Consider the following 22,310-nt stretch of genomic DNA (forward strand, 5'->3'; position numbering starts at 1 on the left):
AGGGCCACCATCCTCCAGACCCCAGAATGATAGATCTACTGACACCTTGCACCGTGTGCCTGGAAAAGCTGCTGACACTCAATGCCGGCCTGTGAAAGCAGCCAGGAAGGAGGCCACAGGGGTGCAAAGCCACAGGGGTGGAGCTATCTGAGACCATGGGAACCCACCTTTTCCATAAGTATGACCTGGATGAGACCTGGAGTCAAACGAGACCATTTTGGAGCTTTAAAATTTGACTCCCCTGCTGGGTTTTGGACTTGCATGTTCCTGTAACCCCTTTGTTTTGGACAATTTCTGCCATTTGGAATGGCTGTATTTACCAAATACCTGTATCCCTATTTTATCTAGGAAGAAACTAGCTTGTTTTTTATTTTGCAGGCTCACAGGTGGAAGGAACTTGCCTTGTCTCAGATGAAACTTTGGACTGTGGACTTTTGGGTTAATGCTGAAATGAGTTAAGACTTTGGGGGACTATTGGGAAGGCACGATTGGTTTTGAAATGTGAAGACATAAGATTTGGAGGGGCCAGGGACAGAATGATATGGTTTGGCTGTGTCCTTACCCAAATCTCAACTTCAATTGCATCTCCCAGAATTCCCACATGTTGTGGGAGGAACCCGGGGGAGGTAATTGAATCATGGAGGCCAGTCTTTCCTTTGCTATTCTAGTGATAGTGAATAAGTCTCATGAGATCTGATGGGTTTATCAGGGGTTTCTGCTTTTGCTTCTTCCTTATTTTTTCTTGCTGCCACCATGTAAGAAGTGCCTCTCACCTTCCACCAAGATTCTGAGGCCTCCCCAGCCATGTGGAACTGTAAGTCCAATTAAAACCCTTTTTCCTTTTCAGTCTTGGGTGTGTCTTTATCAGCAATGTGAAAATGGACTAATACAGGGGCATCCCACCAGAGTTTGCAAATGGAGCAGGTGGGGATGGCAGGGTGTGGAGCCAGGGGGGCATTCCCAGCCAAGACACCCATTGTTCAGTGGAGCAGGACTCTGGGACAGGTGGAGAGCATCTGCTGGTAAAACACACCCCACCCCGGCACCAAATACCCCAATAGCAAAGACACACAGGCAAAGAGAGGAGGAAAGTGGGGCCAGATTTTCCAGACTCACCAACTCATGAACTGTTCGACTCCCAGCTCCACCAGCAGACATTCAGCATCATCGTGTGTATTTGCTGGGCACAGACACCTGCAAGTGGCCAGCATCACCCAACCACATGCAGCAGTCCTGGGACCACAGTAACATCCCACAGCAAGTAAACTAATTAGGGTTGCCTGGAGGCAAAGTCTCAGCCACAACAAGGAAAAGGAATGCTTGTGAGACTCCTGTGAGGAAAATACCCAGGGAGGGTATAAAACCTTAGCAGCCAGGGCATGCAAACACACACACCTCACGCCAGCACTCACACCACCCATCCCAGCACCCACCATGGCTGACACCTGCTGCACCAGGACATATGTGATTGCTGCATCCACCATGTCTGTCTGCTCCAGTGACGTGGGCTGTGTCAGCCGAGTCTCCTCCCCCAGCACCTGTACCGGCTCCTCCTGGCAGGTGGACAATTGCCAGGAGAGCTGCTGTGAGCCCCCCTGCTGTGTCCCCAGCTGCTGTACCCCTAGCTGCTGTGCCCCACCCCCCTGTCTGGCCCTGGTCTGTGCCCCAGTGAGCTGTGAGGCCAGCCCCTGCCAATCAGGCTGCACCAGCTCCTGCACACCCTCATGCTGCCAGCAGTCTAGCTGCCAGCCGGCTTGCTGCACCTCCTCCCCCTGCCAGCAGTCCTGCTGTGTGCCTGTCTGCTGCAAGTCCATCTGCTGCAAGCCCGTGTGCCGTGTGTCCATCTGCTGCAAGCCCGTGTGCTGTGTGTCCATGTGCTCTGGAGCTTCCTCCCCATGCTCCCAGCCATCTAGCTGCCGGTCAGCTTGCTGCACCTCCTCCCCATGCCAACAGGCCTGCTGTGTGCCCATCTGCTGCAAGCCCATCTACTGCGTGCCCGTCTGCTCAGAGTCTTCCTCTTCATGTTGCCAGAAGACTAGATGCCAGCCGGCTTGCTGCACCATCTCCTGCTGCAGACCCTCCTCCTGCGTGTCCCTTCCCTGCCGCCCCGTGTGCAGGTCCACCTGCTGCATGCCTGTCTCCTCCTGCTGTGCCCCTGCCTCCTCCTGCCAGCCCAGCTGCTGCCACCCAGCCTCCTGCGTGTCCCTCCTCTGCCACCCTGCATGCTCCTGCCCAGCCTGCTGAGCCCTCTTCTCAGGCCAGGAGTCTAGCTGCTGATGGGCACATCCACTAGGGCCAGCCAGCTCAGATCCCGACCTGGGTTAGGTGGCTGCCCCTACCTGAGATGGGGTCCCCGTGTCTCCCCTGTGCTGAGGTGACCTCCCCCTCCTTACTCCCAGGAGCCTCCATCGTCGCTGTTCCCCAGCTCTTGCCTCCCAGCAGGTGCCCAACTGCCTGCTGGGTCCCCTGTCCTGCCTCCCAGCTTCTCTGCCCTGGGTCACTTGGCCTCGACTTGAACCTGTCAGCACCTCCTCCTGCTCCCCAATAAACTCTCCTTGGTCACCTGATTCTCTTTTCCTGCTGTGCTCCTGGGGGGACACACGGTTTTGAGCTGACATTGGTCTCCTCCAGCCACGACCGTTTCTAGGAGTGAGTGACTTAACCTAGAAGTCACAGGGGACAGTGGCCTAACTCCTCCAGGGAGGTCACCAGGTGGGACTCACGGCCATGCCCAGGAAGGCTCAGTCCTTGCTCAGCCCCCATGCCCAGGTCTTCCTGAGCCTGGTCATTCACTGCCATGCCCTGGGCTGTGGGGCTCTCCAGGTCCCAGGACCATCCCAGCCACTGCGCCATCTGAGAGAGCTCACCCTGCAGGGTCACCTGCCAGGAAGCTGGTCTGGGGTCCAGGCACCGTAGCCTCCAGACCTGGTCACCATCCCTGTGTGCTGCCCACTGGAGGGTTCTGCCTGTTTAGCAGCAACGCAAGGGGAGAGTGAAGGGTGCTGCACCTGCACAGGAGACAAGGGGCTCGATGGGGACAAAAGCATCATGGGGTGGGTGGAGGGATGGGATGGGGGTGGAATGCTTGCTGCTGACTGGGACATTCCCCAAGGCCCGCCGCCCAGTGCCCCTGAAATGCACATCCTGCATGTCGTTTAGGTGCGTGACTTGTGATTTTCAAGGCTTGTCCCTAATCTCTCCCAGGGCAGACCTGGCCAGGTTCTTCAAGGCCCTGTGGCTCTGCTCCCCCAACCTGGATCAGGGATCCACATGGCTCCAGCTCAGGCCTCTCCTCCTCTCACCCTGCCCAGAGGTATAGGGAGGGCCCCTGCTCTGCTGGGCTTGCCCATCCCGCCGTAGGTCCCTCACCTGGTGACCCCATGAGCTCCCGCTCTGGTGTCTGTTGGGGTGCCTGGTGTCTGTCTCTGGGGACCTCAGCTCCCCCATCTTGCTCTGTGCACAGCACCATGTCCCCACCTCTCTGCTTTGACTGATTCACCATCCGTGTGGCCAGCATCACTGCCCCCTCCCCACGCATTCAAGCCCAGTGCACAGTCTGAGCTGGCGATGGCTGTCCGCACTGATGTCAGGCAGCCCTAAGTTGGCCTGCGTTGTGCACTTTGTATCACCTCCGTGGGGACAGCACCCAGAGACATGACCAGTAGTCATAGTGGCTGGAGGGAGCCCCGCTCTACAACAGGCACCCTCCCCGGGGGGGCTGTTGGGGTGGGTCCCTCGCAGACAGGGAGTCCAAGAAACCTCTGCTATTCGTGAGTGACCAATCCCAGGGCCCGGGTGAGGGTGGAACAGAGTCCCTGGTCTGCCCTCCTCTCCTCCCGGTTCCAGGCTCGGTTCCTGGTGGGGCCATGCGGCGGGGCTCCTGGACGTTCCTGCTCTGGTCCCTCTCCCCTCTGACGGGGCCTGCCCGGGGATGTTGGGCTGCAGGGACCATCACCAGCAGACAGTTGAATGCATGACAGACTTCTCCAATGAGACACGGAGAGCAAGAGTTCAAGAAAACGCCGATGTTCTTGACTCCATAAACAGACAGTAACCTCTCTCTGTCACAAGACCATAGCAGAAAACCAGTGAAAAAGGAAGCCACGGTGTGAGAGAAGACACTGGACCGAGAAGATTTCAGTGAGACAAAGGCATAAACTCCCAGGAAGAAATAGGCATGGACAGGCTACTCGCACGCAGTGGCCCAAACGGCCCTGGAACCTGAGACATCGGCACCCCTGGAAGGCAGGAACCCCAGGCACCTCACCCCACCTGTTCCGGAAGAAAAGGCTGTGGAATTGGGGGATTGGCACCACTGCTTTGGGAAGAGGCGGGGCCGTATCTTACCACGTGGGAGGCCCTCCTGGACCCTGCCATCTGCAGTGCTGAAAAGTCTCCGGCGCATGTACGAAAGTGGCACTGTTTGTTACCATGAAAAATTAGAAACCACCTAAATATCCATCCACGAGGGAATGGAGATGAATGGAGCCAGTGCCGCACCACGGGGAGGCCCTGAACGAGGGCCGTGCGCTCACCTGAGCCGCACACACACGGGAGCGCCAGTGTGCAGGCTGCGGGCGGAAGCCCAGGTCGCGCAGGTGCCAAGCGAGGCAGCGCTCTCTGGCCTGGGGACACGCCTCAGCAGTTTGTCTAAATAAGTGGATGGGATCCTTCCTCTCAGCGTATTTTCCAGAGACATAGCTGGGGGATTAAAGAAACTTTTATCGTAGAATGAATGACAGCGGGGATCCCACCACCCAGATTAACCAGATGTCATTAATTCCATGATAAAAGGTTTTTTTTAAAAAACATTTATTCTGGTTTTTGTGGAACCATTTGAAATTCAGTGTTGTACCACATGGCGGCGCTTCCCCCGGGTGCCTCTGCAGGTGCCTCCTGGGAGCGAAAGCCTTCTCCCGCCTGCCCGCCACCAGTGCAGCTGAGGACGGCCAACTTCTATATATACATATAGTTATCAAAAGAAGCAGAGTGTCATGCAACAGTCGTATCCACATTTCCCAAAAAGCCCCCCAAACTGGAATCAGAGTGGTCTGTGCACTGCCCCGGTGACCCTGACGTTCTCGTCTCATTTAACCCAGGAGCGCCCTCCCAGGACCAGGTCCTGAGCATTCTGGACGCTGCTGTGAGGTCTTCATCAAGGAAAACACTCCCATGAGACAGGTGCTTCAGGTGGGGCCACCAGGGACGCCAAAGCCACTGTCAGGAGGTGCTCGAGCAACAAGGTGTCCCTGCAGAGTCACATCCCCCAGCGGAGGCCACATGGAGAGACCACCCCATCTTCACAGATACAGGTCGGCAGCGCCTGGGCAGAGTGCAGTGTGTCAGCCGGCGCCTCCCGACGGGGCTTCCTATGTGTCAGTGTATGCACGTTTAGGCTCTCCAGCCCAAGGCCACATCCGTTTGATGCAGGCAAAGGCAGCTGCCCCAGATCCTGCCCGGGTCACCTCTGCTCCAACGGCACAACAGCAGGGAACAAACCCCAGGGGAGGTGGATGTTCTCACGGTGCCCTTTTGTCTCTAAAGTGGGGAGAGATCTTACAATTCTTTTTCTCTGCCAGGACATTGCCTTGGGGGTGGGCATCTCCCTTCTCCACCCCACACCACCTTCTACACGGCCACAGACACAAGGCTGGGACACTGGCCCAAATGTCACAGGCATGCAGCCACGGGGCTCTTACCTTTCAGAGCCCGTCAACCCCCGACCCGGGGTCCCCAGCCCCTCACCATGCTGCCTGGCCTGCCCCCTTCTCCTCCCTGCCAGGTGCCTTCCAGAGCTTCACAGCCTCCTCCTCCACCTCCCACAACTCCTCCAGTCCCTGTTGTCAGATCAGTGGGGCAAGCCTGGCTTTGTGTACCTGGAACCAAGACCCTGCCCTGGTCAGCACCCGCTTCAAGAGTTCTGCCCAGCAGTGAGAACGAGACACCACGGCAATGCAGCTGTGCACCAGACACCTGGCTCAGCACAGGCAGCGCAGAGTCTGCGGTGTGACCACACCAAGCAGCCCTACGGCAGCAGGTGTCCACCCAAGCCTCAGCCTCTGCTCTAGCCATACCTGCCCACTCAGGTGTATTTTTTGTCTGACTTTTGCTCCTGGGGCCGAACAGCCCCGCCAATTCAACACAGCCCCGCCAATTCAACACAGCCCCGCCAATTCAACACAGCCCCAAGGCTGTGCTAAAAGTTCCTAGGAGGAACATGTGCCACAGCCTAGACACCCACCAGGAAAAGCAACCAGGAAAGGAAGGTGCAGTGGGGAGCCCTGCCAGAAAACACACATGGGGGGTCTCTAAAACCCCAAGAGCCCCAAGCACCTCACTCACTCACTCACGCCTCCCCCAGTTCACCCCTTCTGCACCCCCAGCATGGCCACGTCCACCATGTTCATTGCTCTAGCACTTGCACTGACTCCTAGCAGGTGGCAGGCCCCAGCTGTGCTGGGAGGTGAGACATGGCGGGAGACTTGGGGTGCAGCTATCCCAATGCTCAGGGAGTTCCACTCATGGACAGCTTGGGCATCCTGGCCTCCTTTGCATGCTCACAGACACTCAGGGACACCCTCTACTCCAGCCCCAGGCTTGCCGCTGGGACGCAGAACAGAGAACAGAGACACAACCTCCGGAATTCCCTGTGCTGGGCTGGGTGGGCAGAGGGCCAGTGGGAATAGGAAGGCCCAAATGGCAGAGGAAGCCTGGGACAGCGTGGCGACACATGCAGACCAGAGGGCGAGAGAAACACACGGACACACAGGTCCAGATGTAGCCAGATGTGGTTTCAAACAGGATGGAGCCAATCTGAGAACAGACTCCTAGAAATGCAACTGCAGGCAAGGGACGCTGGTGAGGCGACGGTCATCACGTTGTCCACAAGAGGCCCCGAGTCTTTACTTCTTAACAGCTATACAATCACAATGTCAGGGGCACACATTATTCTTTCTTTGCCTATTTAATAAAGAAAAATATCTTATGATTTTCTTCAACTAGGTGCACAGTGTTCCAAAGTGTGGACACGCTGCACTTGATGGCTGCAATGCCAGGTGGATGGCCCTGAATGTCTCTCCAGTTGTTAATTATTACAAATGACACTTCTGCGGGTGTTTCCACCATATACCTTTCCACACTCTGGTACATGTTTGCCTAAATTCCTAAAAGTGGCACTTCTAAGCTGGAGTGTTAGCAGATTTTGAATTCATAAAGATACTTAGAAATACCCTCAAAAAGAGTGTCCAAACTGCCTGCTAAGACCGATGACAGAGGGAATGGTGCAGTGGGTAACTGTAAGGGCCTGTCCTTCCACGGAACATCAGAAACTGGCAAAACAAACAGATATGGTTGGACTTTGTGTCCCCACCCAAATCTCATCGTAAACTGTCATCCCCAGGTGTTGATGGAGAGACCTGGTGATTGGATGATGGAGATGGCTTCCCCCGTGCTGTTCTCGGGTAGTGAGTGAGTTCTCACCAGATCTGGTAGTTTTTTGTTTTTTGGTTTGTTTTTGTTTTTGTTTTTGTTTTGAGACGAGTCTCGCTCTGTCACCCAGGCTGGAGTGCAGTGGTGCGATCTCAGCTCACTGCAAGCTCTGCTTCCCAGGTTCACGCCATTCTCCTGCCTCGGCCTCCCCAGTAACTGGGACTACAAGCACCCAACACCACGCCCGGCTAATTTTTTGTATTTTTTAGTAGAGACAGGGTTTCACCATGTTAGCCAGGATGGTCTCGGTCTCGTGACCTCATGATCCACCAGATCTGACAGTTTTATAAAGCAGTTTTTCCTGGTCTCACTTTCTTCTCTCTCCTGCCACCATATGAAGAAGGTCCTTGCTTCCCCATTGCCTTCCGCCATGACTGTAAGTTTCCTGAGACCTCCCCAGCCATGTGGAACTGTGAGTCAATCAAAGCTCTTTCTTTTATTAATTACTCAATCTTGGATAGTATCTTTATAGCAGTGTGAAAAAGGACTAATACACAAACAAAAACAAACAGACAAACACTACCTGGTAAAATCAACTTTATCTGAACTCTGGAAAACAGTCGAAGGTTTGCAGCAAGCAAGAGAACACATAAGCAAGTAAAAGCAACAGAGCCCAATAGGAGAGGCTTGTGGATTTTAACTTCCCCTTGCCCCATTCCCCATCCCCAGCTGGGTGACAGTCAGGAGGACAGCAGCCGGAGTTCCTGGTGTGGGGTGCTGCTGCCAGGGAAGCAGAGGGGACCTTGTTTGCAAGGCAGTGCAGTTGTCTGTTTCGACCTGTCTGGCGGCTCCCTGAAGGACTAACACACAGGGCTTGCCTTATTTCACCAACTCAGACTTTCTCAAGGCAGAGGAACAGCTATATGCAGGGTGTGTGTTACAACGTTTAAAGGTAAATGAACAAGTCACTGACACCTAAGTCAAAAATGATCAGTTGGGAAAACATTGAAAACTTCCAAAAAGCCTGGGAGGAAAAGCTGGGAGATGACATGCTTTGAGGAATAAGGGAGTTAGAAGATTCCACATATTTTTAAGAGTCCAGAAAACCCCCATGCATGTCTATGATGGGGCAATGGCTCAGAAAAGAGCTGAGAAGCTCTCAATGCTCACCTCTGGCTGAACTTCAGGCGCTGAGCAAGCAGGAAGTGAAGGTGCAAGCAGGAAGTGAAGGTGCAAGCAGGAAGTGAAGGGGAACACAGAGTTGCAAACTCCCCAGCTGAGTGCTGAGGGTGTGGACCAACACACAGAGCCCAGCTACAAACCCTAAAGAAAAATATTTTTTGTTTCCAGGGGTTTAATGAACTCTCTGTCAAATTACTCTCTCAGCACTAAGCTAACAGAACAGTGAGCACACATGATGAAGAAACTATTTTTAAAACTGACAGAAACAAACAAAAACAACCACAACCCACAACAATCAGCAACAGCAAAACTGCTCAGAGGGAGGAGAACCTGATACCCAGAAATATCCCACTGTAATAGTCACTGTCCCGTTTTCACCAGAGGCATGTGCCATGCAAAAGCAGCAAGAAATATGAGCTACTTATGAGGAGGAAAAGCAATTAATGGAAAATCTTCCTAAGGAAGCCCAGAATTGGACTTACTAGACAAAGCCTTTCAATCAACTCTCTTAAACATGTTCAAAATACTAAATAAAATCACAGACAATGAATTAAGATAAACCAGGAGAATAATGCCTTACCAAATAGAGAATATCAATAAAGAGATAGGAGGAATTTGAAAAAGAAATTAAATAGAAATTCTGGAATTGGAAAGTACAATCACTGAAATAAATAACTCATGATATGGTTTTAACAGCAGATTTTAGCATCTATAAGAATTAGTGAACATGAAGATAGATCCATTAAAGTATTCTAGTCTGAGGAGTAGATGAGAAAACGAGGAGCAGATGAGAGAATGAAGAAAAAAACAAATCTGAAGAGACCTGTGGGACACCATCAAGCATACCAACACACTTAGCAGGATTTCCAGTTGGAGGGGAGCCAGTGGGAGCAGAAAAAATAGTTGGCCCAAACTTCCAAAACTGAGGAAACACATCAACCTAACTCAAAGAGATTCACATAGAAACACAGTATAATCAAACTCTCAGAAGTCAAAACAAAGAGAGACTCTAGAAAGCAGTGGGACAGAAGACTAACAGCAGATTTCTCATCAGAAACCATGGAGGCCAGAAGGCAGTGGGATGACATATTTAACATGCTGGGTTTGGGCACAGGGATAGGGAGCACCCAATAACCAAAAAGACGTCTGCATCTGGCAAAGTGATCCTTCAAAAGTGAAGAAGTAACACATTTTGAGGTAAATAAAACCTGAGAGAGCTCATTGCTGAAAGTTGTGCCTTACAAGAAACGCTAATTCAGGCTGAAATAGAAGGGCAGTAGATAGTAACCTGAAGCAATATGAAGGAAGAAAGATCAACAGCAAAGGTAGCCATGTTGGTAGTTTGTGTGTTTACAGGAGTTTCTCCATTACATCTTGGTTATCTAATTTGTTGGGTACAAATATTCATAGTATTCCTTTATAATTATTTTTATTAATGTAAGGTCAGTAGTGAAGTTCCCATTTTCATTTATGATTTTAGTTATTTGAATCTGTCTTCCTTTAATCAGTCTACATAGAGGTTTGTTAAATCTGCTGCTCTTCTCAAAGAACCAACTTTTTTGTTTATTGATTCTCTCTATTGATTTTTAAAATTTCTATTCCATTTATCTGTGCTCTAGACTTTATTTTCTACCTTCTGCTAAATTTGGATTCAGTTTGCTCTTTTTCTAGTTCCTTAAGGTGTAAAGTTAGATTAATGATTTGAGATGTTTCTATTTTTTTAAAGTAAGCATTCATAGCTATCAATTTCCCTTTGTGTACTGCCTTCATTGCATCTCATAAGTTATGGTTTACTGTGATTTCTTTTTCTTTCCTTTCCAAGAGTTTTCTATCTTCTCTTTGAATTCTCCTTTGACTAATTGGTTGTTTGAAAGTGTACTATTTAGTTTACACATATTTGTGAATTCCAGCTTTTCTTTTGTTACTGATTTCTAGTTTCTTTCCATTGTAATCAGAGAAGATACTCTGTATGATTTAAGTCAATTTAGATTATTGAGGCTAGTTTTGTGGCCTAAGGTATAGTCTAATCTGAAGAATGTCCCATGTGAACTTGAGGAGAGTGAGTTTTCTGCTGTAGTTGGGTTGGGTGCTTTTGCATATATCTGTTAGACCTAGTAGATTTATGTCATTTTTCAAGTTCTGTATTTCCTTATTGAATAAAAATTTAGTTCTGTTATTTTATACTTTTTTAATTAGAGGAATGGCTTATTGAAGTCTCAAACTCTTATTGTAGAACTGGAATTGTCTATTTCTTTCTTCAAGTCTGTCCATTTTTGTTTCATATACATTGGTGATCTGATGTTAAATGTGTATATATTTATAATTGGTATATCTTATTGATGGATGGACTTTAATCACTACATAATGTCCTGTGGGCCCAGCCCCTGCTGATCAGTCTGTATGACAGTGGCTTCCTCATCAGGCTCCTTTCCTGGCCTGTGACTTGCCCCTCCCCAGTAGGGCCATCATGTCCCCAGGTCACCATGTGGCCCCCAGGGCAGCACATAACATTCCTCAGTTGCTCTCACTAGAGGCCAATACTTCAGGCCTCACTTCCTAAGGTCTGGAAAATTATGGCGGCCTAATAAAATAAGCTGACAAATTTAAGACTGGTATTATTTCTCTCCCAGGTGTTTGAGAACATTCAGCAGTGAAAGTACTTGGGTCTGTAGTTGGCTCTGTAGGAAAGCTTTTAATTTTAGATTCAAGTTATTAAATCAATATAGGATATTTGTGTGTTTTTTTCCTGTTGTGTGGATTTGGTGTCTTGACAAATAGACAGTTGTGTCTCCACCAATGCAATCAATACATAGACTCCTCTCATCATCCCATAAATTTCCCTTATGGCCCTTTGTAGTCATTCCATATCCCCATCCTAGCCCCTGGCAGCCACAGATATTTTCTTGGTCCCTTTACTATTACCTTTTCCAAAATGTTATATGCATGGCACCCCATGGTGCTTAGTATTTTGCCATATAATAATTGACTTAAATAGACCCTTCACTAAAGAGCAGATACAGATGGCAAATAAACACATGAAAACACGCTCCACATCATGAGTCATCAGGACAATGCAAACTTAAACCCCAGTGACTCTCTCTATACAGCTGTGTTGACTAAAGTAACAACACATCTGCTGTGCAGGACTGGCAAGAATGTGGGGCTTTGCTGATACGTTTGAGCTTAAACCTCCCATCTCACTTTGGTTTTCGCTTATGCAAGGAATCTACTCCCTTTTATCTCCTTGCTTTACTGTTTGTGGATCTAGTGTTTTGAGATTGTTATTCCCCCATGTTCCATTCACCTTATTAGTTCCTAGAGTTGTCACAGCAAATGACACCAAAAAAGGGACTTATAAGAGTGGAAATGTATTATCTCGCAGTTCTGAGGGCCAGGCACCCTGAAATGAAGGTATCCACAGAGCCAGGCTTTCTCTGAGCTCCAAGGGAGAATCTGTTCTTGCCCCTTCTAGTTTCTGGTGCTCCCAGAAAACCTTGGCGTCCCTTGGCTTGTAGCTGCCTCATGCCAGTCTTTGCCTTGGTTGTCATATGCCTTCTTCCCTTTGTGTGTGTGTTTGAACTTCCTTCTTCTTTCTCTTATAAAGACATTAGTCATTGGATTTAAGGTTCACTACAACCTGGTATGACCTCATTTTAACTATATCTGCAAAGACCCTATTCCTATGTAAGGTCACACTGTGAGTGATATGGTTTGGTTCTATGGCCCTGCCAAATCTCATTGTGAAATGTGATCTCCACTGTTGGAGGTGGGGCCTCGGGGGAGCTATCTGGGTCACGGGAGTGGATCCCTCATGACTTACTGCTGTCCTTGCGGTAGTGAAGGAGCTCTGGCAAGATCTGGTTGTTTAAGTGTGTAGCACCTCCCCTCCTCCACTCTCTTTCTCTTGCTGCTGCTTTTGCCATGTGACATGCCCACTCCCCCTTCACCTTCCACCATGAGTAAAGCTCCCTGAAGCCTCCATAGAAGCGGAGCAGATGCCAGCACCGAGCTTCCTGTGCAACCTGCAGAACCATGAGCCAACTAAACTTTTCTCTTTATAAATGACCCAGTCTCAAATATTTCTTTAGCAAAGCAAGACCAGCCTAACACAGCAAGGTTCGGGGTGGATATGACTTTTGGGGAGGCCAGATTCAACCCACTACACTCATCTCCTTCCTCCTGAGTTGTATATTCTTTGATTACTCTAGTGGAGATTACAACATGAATCTATGACTTTTTAAAGTCTAATGTAAATTAGATCTTATATTATTTCCCAGAGAGTATAGTGTACTAAGATCATTTTAACTTCATGTAGCCCCCTCCTGAATTTTGTGATCTTCTTGCCATGTATTTTATTTCTATAAATATTTTACAACATCTAAGACATCTTATACAGTAAATTTTTATTTAGATTTCCCCATGTGTGTCCTACTTTTGTTTTCTTTTTGACTTCATTTCCTTTTTGACTTCTTGCTTCCATCTGCGATCATTTTCATTCTGCCTAATTATCTTTTATTTTCCTTAGTGCAGATGCTGCTGGTGACACATCCTGTCAGCATCCAGAGAACGTCATTTTCCTGTCCTCATTTTTGAGGATCTTCTTCCCAGGTGTAGAATTCTCGTTGGGTGCTTCTTTTCTCTCAGACAGTAAATATATCATTCCATCATCCTCTGGCTTCCATCATTTCTACTGAGAAGTCATCTGTAAATGTTATTGTTGCTTCTTTAAAGGTAGTATTTTTTTTCCCCCTCTGGCTGTTTTTAAATTTTTCTCTGTCTTTGGATTTCTGCCCCAATATGCACAGGTGTAGTTTCCTTTGTATTCACCTTGCTAAAGATTCTTAAATGCTTTTTGCATCTATGGGTTAATGTTTTTCATCACTTTAAACTTCTTGTCTATTATACCCTCAAATATTTTACTGCCCTTACTTTACTCATCTCCTTCTATGATTTCAACCATTTATATTCATAATAATTTACAACATAAGGGCATGCTTATTACTCCACTTTCTTTATTTCCCTCTTTTCTTTCCCATCTCTGTATTCAGGCTTGACATTTCCTCATCTCCCTTTCTTCATGAATCTTCTCTTTGGGTTTGTCTAATATGTTGTCTAGCTAATCTACTTAGTTCTTAATTTCAGCTATTATGTTCATTTCCAGAATTACTGTTTGATTCCATTTCATAAATCTAGTTTGACACCAAAATTCTCCATTTGTCCTCTGTTCTCCTGAGCAAGCTAATCAGCACTACTTTAAATTCCAGTTTGACACTTCTAATATCTAAAGGCCTTGTGTATCTGTTTCTCTTGTTTGTTTTTTCCTCTTGGTCCTTTGGTCAGTTGGTTTGTCTTCTAGTATCCCTAGTAATTTTTGACTGAATCCAAGACTTCATGAAAATTTCTGAGATGATTTGAGCCTCTGTTGATGCTGCTATCTCCAGAAGAGATCACTTTAGTTTCTGGGAGGCAGTTAGGCTATGGACAAATTATATGAGTTGAATACGAGCTGATTTAAAGTTGGGCTTCATTCTTCTTTCTGGTTTTTCCTTCATCCTAGGGAGTAATCTTTCACTTATATTCACTGTTTCCAACTGAAAGTCTGTTTTTGTTGTTGTTGTTGTTGTTGTATTACCAGAATCCCTCCCCCTTGTCAGGTCCTGAACTCTGTGTTTTTGTCTTCCAGTTGCATGAGACCCATTCAAAGCTGTGCTCAGCCTCAGGCTCATGGCTGTGGTCTGTGAATCAGTAAATGCTTCAGTAAGAAAATCCACAAGAAATATTGGCCTCACTTCAGTGCACTTCCCTCTAATGGTGATTCACTCACTCAAGTCTCAGCTGTCTTGGTGCCTCCTGGTGCCCTCAAATACAGAATTTGTTTGTTAAACCAGGTTTCCTAATTTTCCTCAGCTAGATGGCCAGTCTGATGTAAGCCAATTCCCCATACATGAAAACAGAACTTGACAGAGAGTTTTATACAGCGTAAGAAAAAGGTGGCACAGTGGAATCGTTCTCAGAGCTCAAAATTACTCTTCAATAATTTCTCCAAAAACATTTATTATTTCAGCCCATTTTTATGAAGGATCTTCCCTATTCCAGGCATTATTTTAGGCCCTCAGAGATTGAGTGGTGAACATGATAAACACACTTCCTGCCCACATGAAACTTATCTTTGAATAATGGGAGCTGAGGACAGCAAAGAAAATGAGCAAGAAAAGTTAGGAGACTTGGCACAGAAATACTGATGGGCCAGGCATGGGTGGCTCACGCCTGTAGTCCCAGCAATTTGGGAGGCCGAGGCAAGAGGATCACTTAAGCCCAGGAGTTCAAGACCAGTTGGGCAACACAGCAAGACCCTGGTCTCTACAAATTTTTTTTTACAAAAAGAAATGTTGATCATGGGACTTGAACTATCGATGATTGAAGCGCATCATAAAGCTATTATAGCCTTTAAGAGCAGAACTAAATCCACAGCCCCAAATGGACCAGTTCAAACTTTTCTTTCCCAGCTGAAACCCAGTCCTATCCCCAGCATTCCCACACGCATGTCTGAGGGGGCCTCGGGGAAGGCCATGGGGAGGGGCATGGCCTCTCCTTCCTTGCTCCTCTTCTCCCTGTTTTGGGCTCTATCTCCTCCAGGGATGGGGATGGGGGAAGGAATGTGCAGGGCCACCACTGCGGGGCTCACTGGCCACTGCTGCACCTTCTCACTGGCTGCTCCAGTGATCCTGTGCTTCTACCGGCTGCTCCTCCTGCCTCTTCAGTGAGGACTCACTTTAAAGAGGAGATGCCCCCAGGGACAAGAGTTGGAGGACTCTCTCGCTGGGACACCACACTTTGCGTAAGGCTGAAGGGCCACCCCTGCCTCCACAGCCTGCTTCTTACAACCTGGGCAGCACTGGTGGGGTGTGGCAGCTGGCCATAGCTGGTCAGCTTCTGTCTTATTTTAGAAAGCCCTGTGGGGACAGGTCTGGCCCAGAAGGTCAGCATTATTTTTAGAATAAGAGGTCGTTTCCAGCTTTGCCAGATTCAGAGCAACAAAGACATTCTACTCAACATCGTGTAATATGTCTTATTTTACAATGGAATATGCATATGTGTACTTGAATTTTTAAATAAAAATGTGAAATCACAATCAATATTATAATTAGCTGGTGGGTAGCAATGTTCCTGGAAAGTGATCAGGGCCATTTAAGAAGGCGAGAAGCTCGAGACTTCACTATGCCCTGTGGTGACAACAATTCATCATCAAAGATCGTGCTGCCATGAGAGTTGCCTGTGGCTGAACTGGGGTGTGTGATGGGGCCTGTGGGCAGGACTGGTGAGAAAAAGATGCTTGCGGTGCCGGGCACACAGAGGAGATGGCTCCAGCAGTGGTGAGGGCTGGCGGTCGCCTGCTGCCTAGCACAGCCACTTCGCAGGTTGAGAACCCAAAACCACAGCCCAGGATGCTGTCATTGTGTCTGAACAAGGAGCAGGCTGAGCCCACGATCCTGGCCCTGGAACAGTCCTGCTGCCTCCCAAGCAAAGGACAAGGTGGGCAGTGGACAGAGGGCAGGAGGCACAGAGGCCGTGGGGATTAGAAATTGGCGAGTCCTGTGTCGTGCAGCAGGGGAAGGACCATGCTACAGGAGGAGTTTGCACCATGCGAAATAATTCCTAAGGGCTGGCTTCCTGCAGAGGGAGCCCGTGTCCTGAGGCTGCCGGGTGGTGCCCCACCTCCCAACAGGTGCTGGACGATGCCCCAGCAACCAAGGATGGCCCCAGGCACATCCCACCCACATCCCACCCACCAGATGCCCACAGCCCTCCTTGCCTCCAGAAGCCAGCTGGGATCAGGCCCACCCCTACTCCCGCCCCTGAGGTTCCACATGTGACAGGCTATAGCCCAGGTGTGAAAGGAGATTTGGGAGCTGGGCAATATCACCAGCAAACAAATACCCCTAATCATAACAGACGCCGCCTCTCAGCTACAAGGAAGGGGAGGCTGTGGGCCCTGGAACAACAAGGCCAGGAGGGATATAAAAGCCGGAGAGCCCCAAGAACTTCACACACTCCCACACTCACACCTCCCCCAGCTCACCTCCTCCCCACCCCAGCATGGCCGCGTCCACCATGTCCCTCTGCTCCAGCACCTGCACCGACTCCTGGCAGGTGGACGACTGCCCAGAGAGCTGCTGTGAGCCCCCCTGCTGCGCCCCCAGCTGCTGCACCCCGGCCCCCTGCCTGACCCTGGTCTGCACCCCAGTGAGCTGTGTGTCCAGCCCCTGCTGCCAGGCGGCCTGTGAGCCCAGCCCCTGTCAATCAGGCTGCACCAGCTCCTGCACGTCCTCGTGCTGCGAGCAGTCTAGCTGCCAGCCGGCTTGCTGCACCTCCTCCCCCTGCCAGCAGGCCTGCTGCTTGCCCGTCTGCTGCAAGCCCATGTGCTGCAAACCTGTGTGTTGTGTGCCCACCTGCTGTGGGGCTTCTTCATGCTGCCAGCAGTGTAGCTGCCAGCCGATCTGCTGCACCTCCTCCCCCTGCCAGCAGTCCTGCTGTGTGCCCATCTGCTGCAAGTCTGTCTGCTGCAAACCCACCTGCTGTGTGCCCACCTGCTCTGGTACTTCCTCTCCGTGCTGCCAGCAGTCTAGCTGCCAGCCGGTTTGCTGTACCACCTCCTGCTGCAGACCCTCCTCCTCCATGTCCCTCCTCTGCCGCCCTGTGTGCAGACCCATCTGCTGTGTGCCTGTGCCCTCCTGCTGTGCCCCCACCTCCTCCTGCCAGCCCAGCTGTTGCCGTCGAGCCTCCTGTGTGTCCCTCCTCTGCCGCCCCGCGTGCTCCCGCCCGGCCTGCTGAAGCCTCTCCTCGGGCGAGAAGTCCAGCTGCTGATGGCCATGTTCCCTAGGGCCAGCCAGACTCAGGCCCCACCTCTCTTCCAGTCCTTGGAAGCCCCTGACCTCCCACCCCATCCAGCCTCAGCACAGCCAACACAGAGAAGGAGCATCCCCACCCACAGCCACTCAGCCCAGGATTGGGGTCTGAGATGCTCACTGGCTCCTCCCTGACCTCCCCCAGGGTGGGCGAGCCCTGACTGCTCCTCATGGCGCCTCCTGGCTGCAGACCACGACCCTCTGCTGGTCGGGTACAGGCCCTCCTGACCTGGGTCTCGCACCCAGGAGTGTCACCCTCTGCCTCTGAGCACCAATAAAGCCTCTGCAGCCCCAGCTGACTCTGCGCTGACTGTCTGCACCCAGGGCGGGATGGGGCAGAGTGGGGCCTGGCCTGGCTCTGGGCCCCGTGGATCTCTTTACATCTCCAGCTGGGGGGCCATGGGGGGCTCTTGTGTGACACCTGGAAGCTCCTGTCCACCTTCTGGCACGTTCTGCTGTCTGGCTCCCCTCCCAGGTCCTATAGGGCCCAAAAGCTTTGCTCACTGGCTGAGTCCCACGGATACCACATGGCTCGTGCCAATGCTCCACTCACCGTGGGTAGAAGCAGCTCCTTCCCATGGCAAGGGTTGGGGCTGTCCCAGGGGCTGGCAGGCTCCAGCTGTGCTGGGAGGTGGGAGATGGGCAGTGGGGGGGCGGGTGTGGAGGCTTGGGCTCCGGCTGTCCCAGTGCTCAGGAGTTCCACTCGGAGACAGCTTGGCCATCCTGGCCTCCTGCGCACACTCACAGACACTCAGGACGCCCCCTGCTCCAACCCTGGGCTTGCCGCTGGGATGCAGAGCGGAGAAAAGAGATGTGGCCTCCAGAGCTCCCTGTGCTGGGCTGGGTGGGCGGAGGGCCCATGGGAACAGGAAGGTCTCAGGGTGCCGATGACAGAGGAGTCCCAGGACAGTGTGGGAATGTGTCCAGACCAGACAGCAAGAAGGAGGCCGCCTGGGGGCAGGTTCTTAGCTCCTCCCACGGGAGACAGGCAGATGGCCAGAGCCACACGGTCCCCTCCAGTCCTCACCCATGCCCCCTGCCCCTTGACCTGGGGCTGCAATGCTGCCCACTCTTCTTGCCTTAGGAGAACACAGTCGGGTTTGGGGGCCTTGGCCATACTCTGTGGACACAAAGGACGCCCACACCTGAGGGGCTGCATGTGTCAGCTCAGGCTGCCGTGACGAAGTCCACAGGCTGGGGGCTCGAGCCACACACATGGGGTTCCTCACAGTCCTGGGGCTGGAAATCGAGGCCCAGGTGTGGCAGGGCTGGTTCCCGAAGCCTCTCTCCTGGGCTTGAAGACACAGTCTCCTCCCTGTGTCCTCATGGGGCTGTCCCTCTGTGTATGTCTCTTCTCTCATCTCCTCTTCCCACGAGGACACCAGTCATTGGACTAGGGCCCATCCATAGGATCTAATTTTAACTTAGGACTTCAACATGTGAATTCGGGGGAATCACAAGTCAGCCCATAATAGGGGGCTCTGGCTTTGGCCCTTGAGGCAGGAGTGAGGGTGGCACTGAGGCCACCTGTGCCTTAAAGACCCCAGTGGCACCTGGCTGGGGCAGGCACTCCCTGTCCACAAACTGCAAGGTAGGACATTTGGACAGAGACACAGCCCTCGGGGAAATTCTGCTCACGTGGACCCCTTCACCCGCTGAACAACGCAGTCCAGAGACCTCAGACACCCACCAAATGGCTCCCATTTAGGCATCCTGTTGTCCCCAGTGCCTGGCTCCTAACGGGAATTCTCGCTGGTCCCGCCGCAGGAAGCATGACTTACTTCCAGACAGGGAAGGTGGGGGTGGAGCGCAGGCCAGGCAGCTGTGTTGGAAGAGACAGGCCACACCGGGATGGGTGCAGGGAAAGTGGGGGCCACAGGGCTGTCGAGAGGGTCAGGAGTGTCTTGCACAGGCTTCCTGAGTGGTATGGAGAGTGACCTAGGGCTTCAGGGGACGTAGTACGCACACTCACAGTGATAGAAACCAACTCAGGATTTAGGAATGGGAGTTCTTGGAGACCTTGATGAGGGGCTTTCCAGTCATGTTCTGGGGGCAGGGGAATCCTGTGGTAGGTGGAGGGGGAACAAGCACTGGGGAAGTTAAATGTGAAGGTAAATAATTTTTTCTCCAAAGATCTGACAGAACAAGGCAGGAGAGGAGCACAGTAGTGATGGCTTCCAGAAGGACTAACACACAGGGCTTGCCTTCTTTTACCAACTCAGATTCCCTCCAGCCAGAGAAGCAGCTACACAGAGGCTTGGTCAGAACATTTAAAGGTAAATGAACCAGTCACTGCCACCTGGGCAAAGGATATCTGTTGGGAAAACAACGGACACCCCAAAAAACCTGGGAGGAAGAGCTGAGAAATTAGACACTTTGGGGAATAAGGGCATTGGAAGATTCCACATATTCTTGGGAGTCTACAAGGCCCCCACGCATGCCCATGACGGGGCACAGAAAAGACCTGAGAAGCTCTCAGTGCTCACCTCTGGCTGAACTGCAGGATCTGAGTAAGCAGGAAGTGAAGGGGAAGGCAGGAAGTGAAGGGGAAGGCAGGAAGTGAAGGGGAAGGCAGGAAGTGATGGGGAAGGCAGGAAGTGAAGGGGAAGGCAGGAAGTGAAGGGGAAGAAAGAGTCGCAAACCGCCCAGGTGAGCGCTGAGGGTGTGGACCAACACACAGAGCCCAGCTACAAAGACTGGGAAAAAAACATCTTTTGACTCCAAGTGTTTAAGAAACTGTCAAATTACTATCTGAGCACTAAGCAAATGGAATAGTGACTCCCTTCATGACAAAGAGTATAGTCATTACTAAAATAGTTTAGGAAAGTCACTTAAAAACAAAACAAAAAACTACTAGTCATGCAACCAGCAACAACAAACCACAGGGAAGAGAGAGAATCTGTCATCCAGAATTATCAAATTATAATAGTCTAAATGTCGAGTTTTCAACAAAAATTATGAGGCATGCAAAGAAGCAAGAATGTACTGTTCATTCACAGAAAAAAAAAAAAAAGCCAATTAGTAAAAAATGTCCTTGAAGCAGCCCAGGATTGAATTTACTAGACAAAGTCTTTCCATTAACTCTCTTAAATATACTCAAAGAGCTAAAGGCAAAAGAACAAAGAGAAGAAAACAACATCTCAACCAAGAGAGAATATCAATAAAGAGAGAGATTATAAAGAGGAACCAAACAGAACTTCTGGAGTTGAACAGTATAACTGGTATGAAAATTTTGCTAGAGAAGTCCCAGAGCAGATTTGAGCAGACAGAAGGAAAAATTAGAGACCAGGTGGATAGGTCATGTGAAATACTCCAGTCTGAAGGGCATAAAAGCCAAAAGAGGCTGAGCATAATGGCTCACACCTGTAATCCCAGCATTTCGGGAGGCTGAGGAAGGCAGATCATTTGAGGTTGGGAGTTTGAGAACAGCAAACAGAAAAATAAAATAAATTAATTAATAGCTGGGCATGGTGGCTCATGCCTGTAATCTCAGTTACTCAGGAGCCTGAGGCAGGAGAATCACTTGAACTAGGGAAGCGGAGGTTGCAGTGAGCCAAGATCATGCGACTGCACTCCAGCCTGAATGACAGAGTGAGACTCCATCTCAAAACAAACAAAAACAAAAGAATTTTAAAAATGAACAGAGTTTAACTGGCCTGTAGGACAACATCAAACATACCAACAGCACACTTAACAGCAGGGTCAGAAGAAGAGCAGAGAGAGAATGGAGCACTCAAAAATATTTGAGGAAAAATGGTAGAGACAGAAAGTAAAATGGTGGTTGCCAGGGGCTCCGGGGGAGGAGGAATGTGGAGTTAGTGTTTGATGGGGACGGAGTTTCAGTTTTCCAAGACGAAAGTTATGAGGACAGATGGTGATGCTGACGGCACTGCATTATGAATGTGTTTAATATCACTGAATGGTACACTTAAAATGGGATAAATTTCATGTGTATTTTACTACAATACTTTTTTAAATATTTGAAGTAATAATGGCCAAAAACTTCCCAAATATGACAAAACTTATGAATCTACACATTCAAGAAGCTCCATGAGCTTCAAGCAGAATAAACTCAAAAAGATCCACACAAAAAGACAAAATTAAATTACTGAAAGCCACAGACAAAAGGAGAATCTTGAGAGCAGGAAGAGAGAAGATTAACAGCCAATTTCTCATCAAAAACCATAAAGAACAGAAGGCAATGGGATGATGTACTTAAAGTGCTGAAAGAGAAAAAACTGTCCACTAAGAAGTCTATGTCCAGTGAAATGATTCTTCGAAACTAAAGGAGAAATTAGGACACTTCTGAATAAATAAATATTGAGAAAGTTCATTGCCAGTAGGCCTGCCCAACAAAAAATGACAGCTCGGGATGAAATCAAACGGTACTAGACAGTAACTTGAAGCCATATTAAGAAATAAAGAGTCGGCCGGGCGCAGTGGCTCAAGCCTGTAATCCCAGCACTTTGGGAGGCCAAGACGGGCGGATCACGAAGTCAGGAGATCAAGACCATCCTAGCTAACACGGTGAAACTCCGTCTCTACTAAAAAATACAAAAAACTAGCTGGGTGAGGTGGCGGGCGCCTATAGTCCCAGCTACTTGGGAGGCTGAGGCAGGAGAATGGCGTGAACCTGGGAGGCAGAGCTCGCAGTGAGCCGAGATCCGGCCACTGCACTCCAGCCTGGGTGACAGAACAAGACTCCATCTGAAAGAAAGAAAGAAAGAAAGAGAGAGAGAGAGAGAGAGAGAAAGAGAGAAAGAACTGGCTGGGTGCAGTGGATCTTGCCTGTAA

At 50.0% G+C, this 22,310-nt stretch overlaps 2 protein-coding genes across 3 annotated transcripts in view; one reads left to right on the forward strand and one right to left on the reverse strand.

The window, feature by feature from the left end:
- TSPEAR (thrombospondin type laminin G domain and EAR repeats) overlaps nt 1-22,310 on the reverse strand; it is a 209,626-nt gene that overhangs the window by 109,884 nt on the left and 77,432 nt on the right. The gene's annotated exons all lie outside the window — the stretch shown is intronic.
- On the forward strand, nt 1,478-17,714 carry LOC119623124 (uncharacterized). Of its 2 annotated transcripts, none has more exons than XM_073011092.1 (2): nt 1,478-2,039; nt 16,851-17,714. In XM_073011092.1, the coding sequence occupies exons 1-2, from the start codon at nt 1,483-1,485 to the stop codon at nt 17,440-17,442; spliced, it is 1,149 nt and encodes a 382-aa protein (XP_072867193.1). In that variant the 5' UTR covers nt 1,478-1,482; the 3' UTR covers nt 17,443-17,714. The 2 variants fall into 2 exon arrangements, with proteins under 2 accessions (XP_072867193.1, XP_072867195.1); XM_073011094.1 differs by lacking the exon at nt 1,478-2,039 and having other exon boundaries at nt 16,613-17,043; nt 17,137-17,714.

This window comes from Chlorocebus sabaeus, chromosome 2, assembly GCF_047675955.1.
Source record: "Chlorocebus sabaeus isolate Y175 chromosome 2, mChlSab1.0.hap1, whole genome shotgun sequence".
NCBI lineage: Eukaryota > Metazoa > Chordata > Mammalia > Primates > Cercopithecidae > Chlorocebus > Chlorocebus sabaeus.

What these genes read in the sequence shown, in the direction of transcription:
- LOC119623124 (XM_073011092.1), top strand. Translation starts at nt 1,483, where the DNA reads ATGTCTGTCTGCTCCAGTGACGTGGGCTGTGTCAGCCGAGTCTCCTCC. An exon ending in TCATGTTGCCAGAAGACTAG is followed by an intron (nt 2,040 to 16,850) that starts ATGCCAGCCGGC and finishes CCTGGTCTGCAC; the next exon opens with CCCAGTGAGCTGTGTGTCCA.